At 35.7% G+C, this 17,977-nt stretch overlaps 3 protein-coding genes across 6 annotated transcripts; 1 reads left to right on the top strand and 2 right to left on the bottom strand.

Moving 5' to 3' along the window:
- The first annotated feature begins 1,667 nt into the window (after positions 1-1,667).
- On the top strand, positions 1,668-3,429 carry LOC103834751 (thioredoxin-like fold domain-containing protein MRL7, chloroplastic). The gene is made up of 4 exons (XM_009110834.3): positions 1,668-2,374; positions 2,588-2,672; positions 2,810-2,921; positions 3,013-3,429. The coding sequence occupies exons 1-4, from the start codon at positions 1,701-1,703 to the stop codon at positions 3,114-3,116; spliced, it is 975 nt and encodes a 324-aa protein (XP_009109082.1). The 5' UTR covers positions 1,668-1,700; the 3' UTR covers positions 3,117-3,429.
- Positions 3,430-11,391: 7,962 nt separating this feature from the next.
- LOC103834753 (TBC1 domain family member 15) lies at positions 11,392-14,029 on the bottom strand. Of its 2 annotated transcripts, none has more exons than XM_018653901.2 (10): positions 13,727-13,938; positions 13,551-13,654; positions 13,040-13,232; positions 12,849-12,971; positions 12,692-12,780; positions 12,513-12,618; positions 12,318-12,415; positions 11,983-12,222; positions 11,820-11,903; positions 11,392-11,726 (listed from the first exon to the last, which is right to left on the bottom strand). In XM_018653901.2, the coding sequence occupies exons 3-10, from the start codon at positions 13,200-13,202 to the stop codon at positions 11,712-11,714; spliced, it is 918 nt and encodes a 305-aa protein (XP_018509417.2). In that variant the 5' UTR covers positions 13,203-13,232; positions 13,551-13,654; positions 13,727-13,938; the 3' UTR covers positions 11,392-11,711. The 2 variants fall into 2 exon arrangements, with proteins under 2 accessions (XP_018509417.2, XP_009109083.2); XM_009110835.3 differs by having other exon boundaries at positions 11,424-11,726; positions 13,040-13,239; positions 13,727-14,029.
- Positions 14,030-14,183: 154 nt separating this feature from the next.
- LOC103834754 (casein kinase 1-like protein 6) lies at positions 14,184-17,479 on the bottom strand. Of its 3 annotated transcripts, none has more exons than XM_009110837.3 (13): positions 17,170-17,479; positions 17,055-17,095; positions 16,901-16,970; positions 16,676-16,824; positions 16,509-16,604; positions 16,359-16,429; positions 16,229-16,290; positions 16,084-16,147; positions 15,906-15,990; positions 15,626-15,838; positions 15,469-15,550; positions 15,252-15,391; positions 14,184-14,692 (listed from the first exon to the last, which is right to left on the bottom strand). In XM_009110837.3, exons 1-13 carry the CDS (start codon positions 17,243-17,245, stop codon positions 14,387-14,389), a joined length of 1,455 nt encoding a protein of 484 aa, XP_009109085.1. In that variant the 5' UTR covers positions 17,246-17,479; the 3' UTR covers positions 14,184-14,386. The 3 variants fall into 3 exon arrangements, with proteins under 3 accessions (XP_009109085.1, XP_009109084.1, XP_009109086.1); XM_009110836.3 differs by having other exon boundaries at positions 15,466-15,550; XM_009110838.3 differs by having other exon boundaries at positions 14,387-14,692; positions 15,487-15,550; positions 17,170-17,478.
- Between the last annotated feature and the right edge of the window lie 498 nt (positions 17,480-17,977).

Below are 17,977 nucleotides of genomic sequence, written 5' to 3' on the forward strand. Positions count from 1 at the left end.
AAGAAAATACATTTGATGAATCATGGGTAACTAAACACATACATTCAGTATAGTGTTTTCCGTTTTACTAGTCTAATAGTCTACTATTAGCATTATAGATTTTAATCACGTAGATTCTTTTCATGTTCTTAGAACTTTAATGTGTGGAGGGTTCTAATCGAGGGGGTGTTCGTGTTAACGTAGATCGTTAAGTGAAAATAGTTGGACACAAAATGCGTTTATGTTTGTGAAAGAAATTAAGCTAGCGATATCCTGAAAGGATTACAAATTTGCAACTCAATCTATGGTTATTGGCTAATCCCATCATGCATGCACTAAGAATTATTCAATCTTTGACATTCTGAACGTAATATATAGTAGCCATGACGATATATCTGCAGGCCAACAATTGAAACATCACAAATGATTGTGAAGAGTTTCTCTATGGGTAGATTCGTTACAAACAACCACAACTACTTTTATTGATGTGTGACATAAACGTTTAAGCTATGAAACAACATTGTTAGTTTACAAAAAAAAAGAAACAACATTGTTTTAGCAAAAAGAAAAAAGAAAAAAAGAAACAACATTGTAAAAAAAGAAGTTGTTCTTTTTGGTTTACGGTTCCGAGCAATGGCATCACTATCTTGTTTCCTGACCGGTCCAATACGTTTATGAAGTCAAGACTGTCATGATACCAAACATAAGTAATCCACTTTGATGAGATGTATTATAATTTGCTCGAAACAAGAGATTGAAAAGAAGAAGAAAATAACAATACCTCAAACTAATACAGTAGTCTTTAACGATTTATCAGTTTTGAGGTCATCCGAATATCTTCCCCAAAGATAACCTAATAACTTTATAACAAACACAACACAGAACGCCGAGCCGAAGACAATGGATAGCAAACCGAACTTGTCCATATCGTCTTCAATTCGTACCCTTATGGCAAGTTATTTTTATCTCTATAATCATGTTAGTTTCATTCTTTTTGCACACAAATTATATATATATACTACATTGTCAAGCTTCATTTAACATTTTGAGGTAAAGACAATAAAATGTAAGTTTTACATTTTTCCGGGTCTTATGTAAAGATTACTTCTTTAACTAAATGGAAATATGTACTTGTTCACAAAGAAAAAAAAAAGGAAGAGGTAAAATCTAGACGCTGGCACATTGGATAATCGTACCATACTTGATATATGTAATGTTTACATTTTTCTTAAGAGAGAACAAAATACCTGCATGACTATCAAGTGGTAGGTGAATCTTGTGAATGTCTACAACATTTTTTTCAGGGTTTAAGCCTCCATTGAAACAAAATCTCAGTTATGTGAGAAGTTTAGGTTTGAATTTCGGTCTTTGATATTAGTCGAAAGACATTTCAGTGACCAGTCCATTATGTAGTATTTAGTGTCTTCTTTCCGAAGCCAGCCAAATCAACTTATAGGACATCAAAAAACAGACAAAATATCCATATGGTAGTTTTCTAGCAAAAGATCAAAACGTCAGTTATAATTTAATGGTGCTTGTTTTGTATTACTTGCTATCACTGTTTCGGTTTTGTGTCAGTGGGCTTTGATTTGGATATGTTCTAAAATATTCGTCGTAGTTGATAGAGTCGAAACGTAGTCGTTTCGTCATGTTATCTCTTCCCTAAAAACAGATTCAAAACTCAAATTAAACAAAACATTTCAGCAAATCGACGGAGAGAGATGAATCTTCCAGTGGTAGCTTGCTTCGCGCCAAGAACTCCGATGCTTCACACCGGCTTGAATTATAGATTTTCCGACACGAACCGCAGTTCAACACTGGTTTCCACGGCAAGGATACCATCACGAAACTTGAAACCTCTCGCTGCTGTTTCGTCTGATGCCGTACCCGACCCTGAATCCAATCTCAAACCGAAGAAGGAGGCTACGGAGAGCGAGAACTTTCCGACGAAGGTCCCGCGTAAACCGAAGCGAGGGCGACGGAGCGAAGCGGACGCCGTGGAGGATTTCGTGAGAAGCTCCCTCGAGAAGACGTTCTCCACCATACGAGAGCAGAATCCAGAGGTTTTCGAGAACAAGGAGAAGGCGAGTTTCATCAAGAACAGAGCCGAGCAAAGCGACGAAGACGATGATGAAAGCGAAGGAGAAGGAGAGATGGTGGTGGAAGAGGAAGATCCAGATTGGCCTGTGGATACGGATGTTGGGTGGGGAATCAAAGCTTCGGAGTACTTCGATACGCATCCCATCAAGAACGTGGTGGGAGAAGACGGGACTGTGATTGATTGGGAAGGCGAGATTGATGATAGTTGGGTTAAAGAGATCAATTGTTTGGAGTGGGAAAGCTTTGCTTTTCATCCTAGCCCTCTCGTCGTCCTCGTATTCGAACGGTACAAGAGGTGAAAAGCTTGTTCCTTCTTTGACGCATTTTCGCGAACACCTTGTGTGCATAGGAGAGAAGTATTAAAACTATGAAAAGCTTTTGTCTTTTTCCGTTTTTGAGATTTTCATTGCGTATGGAACGGACCCTTTACGTATAAGAGTCCGTAATCGTCAAACTGTAATGAAAAGGAATCATTTTTATGAGGAACATTGTTGCTTGGCGTTTACAGGGCTAGTGATAACTGGAAGACGTTGAAGGAGCTTGAGAAAGCCATCAAGGTGTATTGGGATGCAAAAGATCGATTACCTCCACGGGTATGTCACAAGCCTTCTCTATATTCTGCAGTTTATCGCTATAACTAGCACATTTTACCCTCATTGTCTCTCTCCTGATGTGATAACAAGTAAGTCTTTGCTCTCTGTTAACAAGGATCACCATGTTTGTTGAACAGGCGGTTAAGATTGACTTGAACATCGAGACAGATTTGGCTTATGCTCTAAAAGCCAAGGAGTGTCCGCAGATTCTGTTTTTACGGGGAAACCGGATTGTGTACAGGGAGAAAGGTGATATGATGTGTTGCTAATTGATGTGTTCTGTCTTTGCAATGATTATGAGGTGTGGATCATCAACATACAGTGTTAAACTTTGATGCAGACTTTCGTACGGCGGATGAATTGGTTCAGATGATTGCGCATTTCTACTATAAAGCAAAGAGACCTTCGTGGATAGACAAGGCTAACGTAACCCCGTACTGCTAGTTTGCAATGTGAACGAGTAGAGTACTAAAAGGTCAGCGTAGGCAAAAGATGTTTGAGACTTAGCATATGCTATGTTCGGAAGAAGAGATCAAGCAGGAGTTACTCGACCTATTATTTTGTTAGCTTATGGAAATAGCAGGTGTCTGGTGCAGAGGTAAAGTTTTGGTTTTTGTGATAAAAATCACAAGTTTTTTTGTTGAATTGTGTTACCAAAGTCGTCTCTGGTACTCTAGAGGCTTATAAGCTTGAACATATTTGTTTATTGTTTGTTATATGCAATTTAAAATTCCCAAGTAATGGGGTTTTTACTATCTTTCTATATTTTTTAGTGCTCCTATCCTATAACCTTTGACTTGTGTGAGAGTGATTTGAATCCAATGGTCTTTGTTACCAAGATGATAATTCCCAAGAGCCAAAATCTTCAAGAAGAAACTATAAACAAAGTTTGAAACATCAAAGCTTTTTTATAATATATTTTTTTGGCACTATACATAAAGCAAAGAGGCCGTCGAGGAAACATCAAACTTCAAGATGATTGCGCTATGTTTCTATATACAAAGCTAAGAGGCCTTCGAGGAGCAACAATGCCAACGTAAAAACCAGTTTTGTAACTTTTCATAACGTGAACGAGTACCTAACTGGTCAGTATGTAGGAACGGAAGGAGTTATTCGATCTCTTACTTCAACTTTTTATGTTACTAGGTTATGAAAAGAAGAGGGCCAAAGGTTTGGACATATATTGCCGCTAAAGAGGTAAATTTGGTTTAAGAAGTTGGAGGTTAACGCTTTTTATTGACATGGATGAAAGATTTTGACACGAAGTTGATGAATTCATATTGGATTACAAAGTGGTATGTTTATAGAGACTCTATATAACCAAAAGCTCCGGACATATACATATTTGCTTGTAATGATTGTCAAGTTGTTGTATGTTCGATGCAATAAAGAACTCCCAAGTATTGGTTTTTGATCTAACATAGACTTAAGTGAACGAATAATCTGAAACCGATCTCTAGCTTTTGTTTTTCTTCAAGATCATACTTCCTAAGAGAATCAAAACCGATATGTAGTGCTTTGCGCTTCTCCTATAGCTAGGGTTTCAACTCGGATTTAAAGAAATAAAACCAATATATTATTTTATAAAACACATCATGAAACAGAGAATTATTAAAACGCTAAAAAGAAGAAGAAGAAGAAGCACGCAAGAAATAATCAACAGATCATATGCTAGACTTCTTTTGTATCTTCGTACTCATTGTCTCGGTAACTCTGAACCCTAAAAAAAAAAGAAAAAGGTCACATTCGATACGTATTAGCCTTTATCAAAAGAAACCTAATATATTACCTTAAACCTGCGAAGTTGTGGCCACATTACCATTCGACGTCGTCTTTTTTCCTAGACGCTTTAGAATGCTTTTGTAGAAGCATGCTAAAACAGCCAACGCGATGGCGATGATGACGACGGCGACGGCTTTGGCATATTGACCAGGACTACTCATATTGTTCCTTGCAATTTGTTTAGTGAATGCCTTGAACAGAGAACTGATTTTATGTTATGTATTATATACTAGAGATTGACCTTGGTTTTGGTTTTTACATTTTTTTACATTGCTATTTATTTTTCATAATTAATTAATGTTATATATTTTAGATCTGTCTTGATATAACTAATTGTAGGGGTGGGCACTTCGGTTATTTTATCGGTTCGGTTCGAGTTCGGTTCGGTTTGGTTAGTTTGGTTCTAGAATTTTTCTAGCTGAAGTAAACCATAGTTAGTTTGGTTTGGATCGATTTCGGTTCAGTTATGTTCGGTTTGGTTTATATTCGGTTCGGTTTGTATTCGATTCAGTTTGTATTTCGGTTCGATTCGATTTAATCGGATTTCTCTTAGTTTATTTATTGTACAAGAAATCATGTTTTAATACATAAATGTATGGTTGTCATGAAATAATCGCGTTGGTCATAATAAAAAATTAAGTATGTAAATTAAATTCAATATAAAACCAAATAAAAATCTTTTTAAAAGTTACAAATATAGTTTATAACTTTATAACAATTAACATGGAAATTATGTGGGCTTGATGACAAATATTACAAAAGTTAGATGAAGTGTCATGGAAATCAAATTATATTAGGATTTCCTTCGTGCAAAAGGAAATTACTTGGGCTAAGTCTTAGGATTTTAATATCTTGATATCACTAATATTTTTAATTTAAATAACGATAAAAACACTTCGGTTTATCGGTTCGGTTCGGTTGAAACCGAACTGAACTGAATCATTCGGATTGGGAAAATCTTCAACCGAATGATTTGAAATGGACTTTGGTTTGGTTCAAATCGGTTTCGGTTCAGTCGGTTCGGTTCGATCGGTTCGGTTCGGATTTTTTGCCCACCCCTAACTAATTGTATTCAAAAGACATGGACCAAATCGGATAATACTGATTGAAACTAAAATAAAAAGAGTTTAAATAAAACAAACTAAACCGAACGTTTAACCATATGCAAAAAATTAGTTATTTTATATTTTTGATTTTATAATTGGCAGAAAGTTAATGTTGATTAACTAATAAATAAAAATCTGCATTATTATTATTATGATAATATAATTAATGATGTGATGTATTGTTAAGTTAATATAATTAATGAAATTATTAAACTGAAAAATATGGAAACATAATTAATGTAATTATATTAATAAAATTACTAAAAGGACAATATACTTTTTTTTATATTGCTAACAATTCGCATTTATATTGTTATCCATGTTTTCAAATAATATCAAAAAGTATTTTAGTTTTAATAAATATAGATATATGGATACTCTAAGGAAGCTGAAATATTCTCCAATTTGATAAAAGCTAACTTAACATTTGATGAGAAGAAAAGGAAAGTAAATTTACACTTTCCTCCGGTGTTTATATATGTAATTTGTCATTAAGGAAATAAATGGAACGATATCATTAATGAGGAGAGTATCATACATCGGTTTACAAAACAAAAGAAAAAACTAAAACAAATATTCAAAAATAAAAATCTCATAAGTAACATTGTACGATTATTAGCTCAAAAAGAAGATTTAATTATGTTTTTGCAGTGCAAAGTTAAAATCTAATTAATATTTTTGAATAGTTTTGGATTTTATGATGGAACAAATTTGAAATTTAGTAAATGGTTTAATATATACTTTCGTTTAGTTTGAGTTTTAAAGTATACTAGATTTTGACCCGCGCTTAAAAGCGCGAGTTATTTTTCTGATAAAATATATGATATGAATTACTATTTTAGTCTTGTTATCCATTATTATGTGATAAAATTATAGTATATCAAAAAATAAAATTATTATTTTTATTTAGTTAGTTAATGTAATTATATTTTTAATCGTTTGATTTTTTTAAACATTATAAGGTTTGATCAGACTCAATGTCTATTATTTTAAAATAAATTATTTTAAATTAGATGAGAACAATACTTTTATATCGAATTTGGATATGTGGTCAAACCGGTAAACATGATGACTTGTACATAAATTGGTTTGAATTAATGAAAACTCGTTAATTTAAAGCATGCAAACTTCGAAAAACACTACAAGAAAACTCAAGCTTAACGAGGAATATTAACGAGGAAAAAAAACCCTCGTAAGTTTACGTCAACTTTACGAGGATTTTACGTGAATAACGGTATCATCGTTATTTCCTCGTAAACTAACGACAAAAACCGTTCGTCGTAAAGTCGATGTAATGTGACGTGTCATTTACGAGGAAATAACGATGATATCATGTTTCACGTACGTTCCTCGTAAAGTAGACGTAAACTTCGCGTCTTATTTACGAGGAAACTATTTACTTGGATTTAGCGAGGAAATTTTAAATCCACCAACTTTGTAAGTGACACACGTTTTTTTTTGCACCTAATTAATTTTGAATCCACCAACTTTGTAAGTGACACACGGAGATTATTGAAGTCGAATTTCCAGGGATACTGAAGCTGAAATGCGTCCTCTTCAAATGTGAATGGTTCGACCCCGTCGTCAACAGAGGTGTTCGGTCTAACAAATTCGGTGTAGTTGATGTCAACGGTGGACGACGGTACAACAAATTCGAGCCTTTCATCTTAGCTTCACAAGCAGACCAAGTTAGCTTCCTTCCATACTCTCGGATGAGAGATTCGGGTATAAATTGGTTAGCAGTGATCAAAGTAACACCTCGAGGACGAATCATCAGTGGAGAAGAACCACCATTGCAAGAAGAACAGATAAATGAAGTCGAGGAACCTGAACAAGAAATTGATGACATCCTTCTCATTGATCCGCATAATCACGAGTACGAAGATCTTACCGATGATGCCACATACGAAGCTGTTGAAGACGAGTTTAATGAAAATGAAGACATTTCTAGTGATGACGAGAATGTCGATGAATCCGATTGATGTATTTTCGATTTTGTGTAGTTTGTTTTATGAATAAGGTAATGTGAGAGTTTGTTTTATGAATAAGGTAATGTGGGAGTTTGTTTTGTGAATAAGAAAATGTGGGAGTTTGTTTTATGAATAAGTAAAAGTGGAAATTGTGGTTTGGAATATATGAATTAGAAGATAAGGAATTGTGGTTTGAAATGAAAATAAAGATAGGGTTTGGAATATATGAAGTAGAAGATAAGGAATATGGGGTTTGGGGTTTCGGATTTTAGGGATTTAAACGGAATACTCGTTAATTCCTCGTATGTTGACGTTGAACTTACAACGAATTCCTCGTTTATTCCACGTAGGAGAGATTCGTCGTAAATACCACGTAGGACAAATTCGTCGTAAATACCACGTAGGAGAGATTCGTCGTAAATACCACGCAAAATAAATGATGAACGCGGCCCACTTTAATTCCACGTAGGACGGAATCGTCGTAAAAACCACGTAACCAAAATCGTCGTAAACACCTCGTACTGTAAAAACTAGAAAAAAAAAGAAAAAGAAGAAATATACTCGATTTTGTGTAGTTTGTTTTATGAATAAGGTAATGTGAGAGTTTGTTTTATGAATAAGGTAATGTGGGAGTTTGTTTTGTGAATAAGAAAATGTGGGAGTTTGTTTTATGAATAAGTAAAAGTGAGAATTGTGGTTTGGAATATATGAATTAGAAGATAGGGAATTGTGGTTTGGAATGAAAATAAAGATAGGGTTTGGAATATATGAAGTAGAAGATAAGGAATATGGGGTTTGGGGTTTGGGGTTTCGGATTTTAGGGATTTAAACGGAATACTCGTTAATTCCTCGTATGTTGACGTCGAACTTACGACGAATTCCTCGTTTATTCCACGTAGGAGAGATTCGTCGTAAATACCACGTAGGACAAATTCGTCGTAAATACCACGTAGGACAAATTCCTCGTTTATTCCACGTAGGAGAGATTCGTCGTAAATACCACGTAGGACAAATTCGTCGTAAATACCACGTAACCAAAATCGTCGTAAACACCTCGTACTGTAAAAACTAGAAAAAAAAAGAAAAAGAAGAAATATACTGGATTTACATGTGGCAAGACTTCCAGCAATTATATTACTTAAGTCTCACCAACATAAATTCCAATATCATCTTCTCTTCCTTTTTTCTCAAATTTTTATAATTTGAATAGGATTGGATTTGAGAGTATGATGTGAGATAGGGTGTGATTTGGGATTTTGGGTGTGGGTTGAGAAGGAGAGTTACGGGTATATTTATAGGGAAGCTTTCCTCGGTAATTCCACGTAAGCAAAATCGTCGTAACGTCCTCGTACCTAAAAAACACGGGCCTTTGTAATTCCTCGTAACTTCCTCGTATAATAAAACGCGGGCCTTTGTAATCTCTCGCTGTTTCGTCGTAAAAAAAACACGGGCCTCTGTAATTCGTCGTAAAATTACGAGGAATTTGCGACGGTATGTAATCTTATATATACACCCCGAGCGCTCACTCTTTCTTTCCTCTCTACTTCCTCTCCACTTCCTCCCTGTTTCGTTGCAATAGTAAGCCTCTCTAATTCCTCTCTAATTTGGTTAGTTTAGGTAGATTAGGTGGTTAGTATAGGGAATTTAGATAAGTTTACGGATCTTATGTTATTTAGTGTTGATTAGGTGGATAATGTTGGAAAATATACTGTTGACGAAAATTTAAAAAATTAAATTTTTTTCTCAGGTTCGAAAAGGTAGACTTACTGCCCATTACAGAGAGATGTTCGGTGAGCCGGGTAATCGTTTAGACCCGTCGTCTTCATCAGCTCCCGGTTCTTCGGGACAAGAGACTGTCCCCGAGACTCAGTACACTCAGAGAGTCTTTGGGTCTCCTTCTTCTAGAGGACCATCGGTTCCTCCTCCCCCGATGACCATGCGACAACGAAATCCTATTCCAGGCGAGTCAACATCCGACACACATGCCGAGGCGGATGTAACGGCGAGGAGTGATGAATTCTATCGGGCGATTCACGACCCTTAGTTCTTTTTAATTTCGGTTCTTGTATTATGAATTCAAAACTTATTTATATATAAAATATTTTGGTTTTGATTTTTTTAGAATTTTAATTTTATTAATAATTTAAATTATTTAAATTATTTTTTAATTATAATTTTTTATATTTCTGTAAAATAACGAAACGAAGTAAATTCGTAGCTAATTTTGTGACTTCTTTACGTGGAAGCTTAACGAGGTTTTTACGAGGAATTGTTTACAAGGAAATGACGTGGAAAGTTCACGTGGTCTTTACGAGGAAAGCTATCAAGGTATTTACGTTTACTTTACGAGTATTTACTTTCGAGTTATTTACGTGGTTTTACGAGGAACGTCTTTCGTGGTATTTACGAGGAAATTTAGCGACGTCCTTACGTGGAAGCTTTACGTGGTCTTTACGACGAAATATTCCTCTTTGCTTTTACGACGAAATTATTTCCTCGCTATGTTACGACGAATTAGCGAGGATATATGCGTTACGACAAACGTATAACGACGAAACGGGTTTCCTCGCTAATTCCTCGTAACACTGCTTTTACGACGAAGTCACGAGGAAAACTGCCCTCGTAAAACTTGTGTTTTCTTGTAGTGAAAATCCGCAATCAAGTGTGACCGACATTTCGTTGACCTAGTAGAAAAAATAAATAATCTTCAATAATATTTTATGAGAGGAATGAAACTTCTAATATATTTTTAATTTATGATTTTTTATTAACTTAAGTGTTTAAAATTTATATTTAATTAGTTGTTTTATATGAAATATTTGGTTTGATATAAATATAGGATATTTTGCACTTCTAGTAAGATTATATATAAATTGTGTAAAAGTCAGTTAATATTATATATACATTGTATATACATTATTTAAATTTCATCATCAATTTTCATTAATAATAATTGGGTTTACATGATATGAATTTGTAGCTGGTAAAATAGGTTAGCAATTATCAATAATGCATTATTTTAGAATACTACTGAATCTATATGTAAAAAAGAATGACTATATATTCATGTAAGTTTGTAAAAAAAGAATATTTCAGATGTTATAAATCGTGCTCAAACACTTGTCTACAAACTTATACAAATATATATGTTATGATAAAGGTTGTCTTAGAAACCTATGTTTTATACAACAACATAGAATTCAATAATAACATTTCTATTATTATGTAGTACTATATTAGAATGCAAAATTGGTTTGTGAAATTTTCATATTCAAAGAATATGATAACAAAAAATTTACGGAAAGTTAATTTGATAAAATATTACCGAATTCATAGAGTCTATTTTTATATTCATAAATATCATTTTATATTCAGTTTCTTAAACAATGAGAAGTAATAAATGATTTCATTAAAAATATTATATAGTTAGAGAAAAATAAAGTGAGACCAAAAAAATAGTTAAGTCTAATGAAAGGGTCTAACAACTTTTCATAGGTAGATTTTTTAAAACTCCTTCCCTTTTAATAGTATAGATATATTCAGTTTCCTAAACAATGAGAAGTAAAAAATGATTTCATTAAAAATATTATATAGTTAGAGAAAAATAAGGTGAGACCAAAAAAATAGTTAAGTCTAATGAAATGGTCCAACAACTTTTCATATGTAGATTTTTTAAAACTCCTTCTCTTTTAATAGTATAGATTGGGAAATAGATCGACCATAGCAATGGAAACACGAAGATAAGAAAGATCTAGAATATTGAAACGAATCAGAGTAAAAAGAATAGAAAGTTAACATTTATCTAATATACTATTCTATATATAGTTTAAGAAATTAGTCGGAACTCGGAACTAATCGGAATGTTTCAATAAAATTAATATTAAGAAGAAAAAAAACCGAAACAAATATGTGGAATTTCAGAATGATTAATTAGTTGATTACACTTGCATCATTTTCCACAGAATATCAAAAAAAATAAAACGGCACACGGAGGTAGAGTTTCTTTAGCACACATCATATCAACATGTAAGAACAAAAGAACTAGAACGTTCTCATGGATCCCTCCCGCGATCTTTACTACATTTATCAGCGTACCAACGGTAACCAATCCAGGCCAAGATCAATACCGAAATCGGTTTAACAAAACCGGGAAAAATATGGTTGAAGGTTAAGCAATATGTCTATTGCTTATTAGCCTGAAAGAACATGTAACATGTTATGTATCCATTAGTAACTCTCAGAACGTTAAAAGAGAAGTAAGCTGATGATTAGTAGAAGGGTAGTCACACCTTTCTCAGGAACTTTTCATGAATCTTCAAAGCTTCTTTACACGCTTTTCTAGCGTCCAAATTACCCGCAATACCACCCAATATCTACAACCAAAAACACACTAAACAGTTGAGTTTCTCATGAGGTTTCTTGGTATAGAGAGACTCAGAGAGATAGAGAGACCTGAACAACGTCGTCTAGGCCTTTAGCTTCTTTCAGTAGACGTTTGTTCTTTGTTTCAAGAACACTCGCCACAACAAAAACAGCCAGCGTGTTGTGGTGTTGCTCGTTTTGACCACTCTGTATATACTTTCTCTCAAACTTTCCATACTGTTTCAGTAACCTTGGATCCTGTTTGGTTCCGTTCTCTGGTTTTTCATACGATGAAAAATTATTTGGATTGTACTCCATAGCCCACATCATCTGAAACCACATTCTTATTATCATCATCAGTTCAAAAGACAAGAAGAGCAAATGAAGATGTTGCCCACAACAAAGTGACCATGAGGTCTTGTTACCTCCCAAAGGTACAAGGCATCAAGGAAGGAGAACTCTCTCCTGAACAAAACCATCAACATCCTTATAGCAAACAGATACTCTCCACCGTCCAGATCCTCTGTTGTGTAAAGAAGAGTAGACAGTATTTAACTTACCATCATGACAAGTGCAGACAAAACAAAGCTTAAAAGTAGACAAAAGTAAGGACTGAGTACCTAGATGTTGGTGCAGCCTAGGATCAACTGTCTTAATAACCTGTGAGAGCATACCAAGCTGAGTCTGGACCCCCATTGACGTTGTGGTTGTCCTGAAGTTTTCTCTCTGAAATTTTTTTTTAAAAAACTATAAAAACCATGAAAAACAACAAAACAATACCAACGTTTTGGATTCTTACTAGTCTTCTCATTGCACGCTCAAAGCACCAGAAAGCATCAGCTTCATCTTCTAGTAGTATTATCATCGGAGAACATATATCATTCATTCCTAAACAAAAATATATGATTAGTTACCATACAGTAGTTACATCATTAAGCAACCAAGATGGACTTTACCTTGAACATAACCAATATCAGGATTCAACCATGTGTATATAGCAAGAACATCCCAAAGTCTTGCTTGGTTACTCTCACTCTCATAAAAGCAGAGATAACGATCCGTTCTAATCACATCAAGACCTACATTTCACCATATCATAACCAGATACTTGAAGAACATAGTAATATGAGTAAACAACCAACCATACCTATTTGACTCAGTACTAGCATCCACTGGAGCACACGCTTGTCTGTAACAGCGGTTTTCACAAGCCATTCTTGATTATCTGCTGATGATTCTTCTAATGTCTGACCATCTTCAGCAACAATAGCCATTGTTACAAACTTGCCACTGCCAACTAGAGGAACCATCTTCTGACATTCTTCTTTCCAAGCATAGTACTGCTCCCTTAGATATTATAGAGGTTTAAGCCATCAAGTTGCAAAAAGATATATCATGGTTTTTGACAAGTCTTTTTGGTATTTTCGTGTCCTTTGAGTTATTGTAGGTTCATGTACGTTTTAGACAAGATTGGAGTTTGGATCATTTTGGAGCCTAATAATAAGTATATCAGCTAAAAACAACATGCCGGAATCCATCTTTTGACATGGTGACTCAAAAAGACTTTAAAACCGAACTTATTACACGGTCAAAAGTCCACAAAAACCATGATATGGATCCTACCAAACTAGTTAGCATCTTATAGAAGACAGAAGTACCTTCTGTGGTTCCTTAGCTTGGTTCGTTCATCAAACGTGCTGTCTGGATCGTAACCACCTAACAGAAACTCCCAAACCTCTCCTTTGATTGATGGATGAATCCCCTGGAAAAGTATCAAAGTGAACAACAAAGATCATACACCAAGAAAGAGATTGAGATGCAAATATAGACTCACCCCTCGTTGTATACGACGAAGAACTCTCTCCATATCCAAATGACCATCCTTAGTAAACGCTGCGTGCCATCTTCTTCTACTTAGAGTTTTGCCAACCCTTGATTTGAATCGTGTTCTGGGAACATCTGCTTGACATTCTGATCTAACTGGAAAGAAACCTTGCAAATCTTCGGATTTCCACATAAATCTACAACCAATCATTCACGCTTTTACTTTAGCGACAGACTATAAAAGTTAGAATCAAACAATGTTGTAGTGAGGAAGAGGCCTTGACTCAGGACACGATCGCCGTCATGAGCAGCTGTTACGCTTGACGTTTTCAAACAATGGTCTGGTGGAATACGCGTTACTACTTTAGTTACACGTGGACTAATCTAATGTCTAATGGCCAACTAAACACAACTTGTGTTTAGTTTAGTTTGCAACTAGTTTAATTTAAAAAAAAAACAAAACACAATAAAAAAACGAATCTGTTATTGCAGACATAAGCTCAACAACTTGTCGACATTACAATAATTGTAAAAGTGTAAAAATGAATACAAAAATCCAGAGAACGTTACATTCATAATAGTACATGAAAGCTTGGGAGTTTCGTGGAAACTTAGGAGCAAAACAACACATGTGTAGGTAAGGAAGAATCAAATGTACAGAAAGAGTTTTTCATTTGCGGATGGAAAGAAGCTCGAAGCTTCTGAGAGCATCATCACGTGCCGTCCTTGAAGCAGTCACTCTGTTGCGGTTAAAGGCAGAGGCTGTCTTTGACTCGTATCCGGTCACAGCACCAGCTGGCGCTTGTGTTCTCTGAAAGAGTGATGGTCTGCCACCGCCGCCGCTTGAGGCCACACGGCTTGAGCCGCGGCTCTCTCCTTGGTCACCTGATGAGCTTGGTCTACTTCCAGAGGCTACTGCTCTCCTCGAAGCACTGCCGTATCTGGAAGAGTTTCTTCCTTTATCAGATACCATATTCTGACCACACAAACAACAAAACATGTCATAATGAGGGAGAACAACTAGTCATCTAGTACATCAACATCGCTGGGATTTTGAACCGAACCGAAAATTCGGTTAGTTCGGTTCAACTCCGTAGGTTTTCTAAACTCGGCAGTCGGTTACTTCGGTTTTCTTTTTTTTTCTTTATGAAAAAAAATATGCCCAAGCAATACCAAAAACCCAAACAGACCAAACCGTACTAGCCAAATTTCGAACTGAACTAACCAAAATTAACAGAATTTATCAAAAATTTTAACTAAACTAAACAAAAATCTAACCGAAATCAAAAACTTCGGTAAGAATTTCAAAACCGAACTAACCGAAAACCAAACCTTTTAGGAGACTTCGGTAAGTTTTAAGTTGAACCAAACTAACCGAACTACCTGAACCGAATAACCCGAAATAACCAAACCCGAAGGCCTAGTTTGATGTCATGAAAAGTGTTGTATCAGTTCATTATTACTCATGCAAGCACATTCTACTCAAAACTATTTACACATATTGAGAAACGGATGATTATATATATAACTTTTACCAGAGCAGGTTTCATTGGTGAAGGGACATCGTCAAGAGTTCGATGTCTGGTATGATTCTCATGGGGACTAGCTCCCGTAGCGTTCCTTCTCGCGAATGCTTCAACCGCACCTGAGAATCTATCGCGGATCTCCTTCCCAACTGTAATGAATAAGAATCAGATCATCCGACCACTTGGTAGTTGAAGCGTATAGTTTAGTTTTACATGTTACTACTACCTCTGTAAAAAGAAATACCTGAAACCCTTTCAGGCTTTTCAGCAGACGGTCCTGCACCCACCCCTGGTTTACTGACACGATGCTGAAGAAAGAAAAGAGTATGTGATCAGAGACACTCCATAGAGAGATAACTTTAGGGGACAAGTGTTGTACTCACTCTTCCGTGGGAGCTGGAACGGGCACTGGAACTACTCTGAGGGTGTTTCAATGCAGTCCAGTCGAATACATAGTCAAACTGATAACCTTCACGGATAAACAAGTCTCGGAATAGCCTCCTTAGATAGGAGTAGTCTGGTTTGTCTTCGAATCGCAAAGACCTGCAGTATTGGAAGTATGATACGAACTCGGGTGGATAGGACTTGCACAAGACCTGTTACAAGAATAAACTTGTTATTAACCTCTGACTTATTATGTGACAATGAGCTAAGCCATAATACCTCTATAGGAGTTGAAACTTTCTTCTCGCTGATTCTGTCATACTTTTGCTTCTTTGTGCCAGCTTTTAGTCCCTGCCATGGGAGACTGAACACAGAATAACAGAGGAATCAGATCAGAACAAGCAAGTGTAAAGATTTAATCAGGCAAAAAAAAAAAGAGAGGATATGCGTGAACAACCTTCCTCTGAGGAAATACATGAGCACGTAACCAAGAGACTCTAGATCATCTCTCCGACTTTGCTCTGCCAAAAAAGGTCACACGTCTTGAAAACGGTATACAAAACTTTGGAAGTAGATCTCAAGAAGGTTTATGAGATGCTTACCAACTCCAAGGTGGGTGTTGACGCTAGCATACCGAGCTGTGCCCGTAAGATTCTTGTTTTCTCTGTTAATGAAAAACAGTATTGAGTACATGTAAGACAAAAGCATACAGAGATGCACATGAAAGCTCACCTGTAGGGGATGTGTCTATGTGTTTGGAGATCCCTATACTTCTTTGCAAGTCCAAAATCAATGATATACACCTACATTACATACCAACACTACCCAAGATAGAATCTAACATAACTTTCTCTATGGGAAATCATTAGTTTAGTGCGGTACCTGGTTTGCTTTGCGACCAAGTCCCATCAAGAAATTGTCTGGTTTGATGTCCCGGTGAAGAAACCCCCTTGAATGCATATACTCAACTCTGCTAATCTTCAACGGTGAACATACAATTTAAGTTGGAACCTCAAAACTTCTAATGCAGCAATTGAGACAACACTCACCAGTTGATCCGCAAGCATCAAAACTGCCTTCAAAGTGAGTTTCCTATTACAATAGTTGAACAAATCCTCCAAACTCGGTCCAAGCAGATCAATCACCATCGCATTGTAGTCTCCCTGAACCCCAAACCACTTGAGGCTAGGGATGCCAGCTTCAACCACAGCAAAATAAACAAAGTAAGCCATATCAGATGAAGCAAAACTAAGACTTAGAGTTTGCAAACTTACTTCCCCCTTGTAGAAGCATGTATATCTTGGACTCATAATGAAGCTGTGGATGCTTAGTCTTCGCAGGCTCCTTCAGAGTTTTACACAACTAGATGCTAAATCACATGTTGTTATTAAATATAAAAAAAAATGGGATAGATTTGAATAAAGATACCAGCTTTACAGCGACTTCTTCTCCGGTCTGCACGCTTACACCTGATAATATTTATTCAATAATCAGATTCAATCCAAAGGCAATCAATCAATCATCCAAAGGCAATCTCATTTACCTAGAAAAAGCTCTCCGAAAGAGCCACCGCCGATCTTACGACCAAGCTTAAACTTGCCGCCGATTACATTATCCATTTTCAAGAACCCTGACAGCTTTTTTCAAACAATTGAGAAACCAGCTTCTTCTGCTGCTGCATCAAATCCTCATCTGAGATCGGAAACAATCACCTTTATCTCTCTCGCCTGCGTCAGCAAAAGAAACCATATAATGCCGTGGAAGAAGAAGGGTTGAATCGCCGGAGGAAAAGATGTAATGAATCAGACAGAAAGTCACAGAAAGCCGACAAAACTGGATTTTGTCGTTTTCCCGAATTAAAGGTGACCCAGTAAACTTGTAGTAAATGTAGAGATACGATGGGCCTTTAGCCTTTTAAATTTTCAGTGGGTTTAAATTTTGTTGGGCCTGAAATTTGGATTTTTGTGGCTTCGACACGTGTTAATTCACGTTGTCTATTAAAACCTTCGGGCTGTGGACTTCTGGGTCAAAATCGGATTTCCAATTTCAGATTTTTGGATTCAGATATTATAAAAGTTCAGGTCGTGTATAGCTGGGGTTTTGTTGGGTTTGGTTTAATTATATATCCAAAATACAATTAAATCCGAAATAGTTTCGGTTTCGGATATTAATCAGATTATCGGTTCAAAAATATTAATTTGTACTTTATTAAAATCAACATATTTTCAATCTTTTCAATAAATTTGTGTATATTGCTTCTTCGAATTATATTGTTATCCTTCAAAATAATTTTGGAAGACTTTATCAACCATACGAAACCAAAGGCTTGTACAAACAAAAATCATAATAAA

Source organism: Brassica rapa, chromosome A08 (genome assembly GCF_000309985.2).
Source record: "Brassica rapa cultivar Chiifu-401-42 chromosome A08, CAAS_Brap_v3.01, whole genome shotgun sequence".
In the NCBI taxonomy this organism is placed as follows: Eukaryota; Viridiplantae; Streptophyta; class Magnoliopsida; order Brassicales; family Brassicaceae; genus Brassica; species Brassica rapa.

Excerpts from the sequence above, each read along its gene's own strand:
- LOC103834751 (XM_009110834.3), top strand. The coding sequence starts at position 1,701 with ATGAATCTTCCAGTGGTAGCTTGCTTCGCGCCAAGAACTCCGATGCTT. Across the intron at positions 2,375-2,587 it reads GTATTCGAACGGTACAAGAG|GGCTAGTGATAACTGGAAGA; the intron begins GTGAAAAGCTTG and ends TGGCGTTTACAG. Across the intron at positions 2,673-2,809 it reads AAGATCGATTACCTCCACGG|GCGGTTAAGATTGACTTGAA; the intron begins GTATGTCACAAG and ends TTTGTTGAACAG.
- LOC103834753 (XM_009110835.3), bottom strand. The coding sequence starts at position 13,927 with ATGATTGGTTGTAGATTTATGTGGAAATCCGAAGATTTGCAAGGTTTC. Across the intron at positions 12,972-13,039 it reads GCTAGTACTGAGTCAAATAG|GTCTTGATGTGATTAGAACG; the intron begins GTATGGTTGGTT and ends GGTGAAATGTAG. Across the intron at positions 12,223-12,317 it reads ATGCCTTGTACCTTTGGGAG|ATGATGTGGGCTATGGAGTA; the intron begins GTAACAAGACCT and ends ATGTGGTTTCAG.
- LOC103834754 (XM_009110836.3), bottom strand. The coding sequence starts at position 17,245 with ATGGATAATGTAATCGGCGGCAAGTTTAAGCTTGGTCGTAAGATCGGC. Across the intron at positions 16,825-16,900 it reads CATGCTTCTACAAGGGGGAA|CTGGCATCCCTAGCCTCAAG; the intron begins GTAAGTTTGCAA and ends CTGTGGTTGAAG. Across the intron at positions 16,148-16,228 it reads CAACACCCACCTTGGAGTTG|AGCAAAGTCGGAGAGATGAT; the intron begins GTAAGCATCTCA and ends CTTTTTTGGCAG.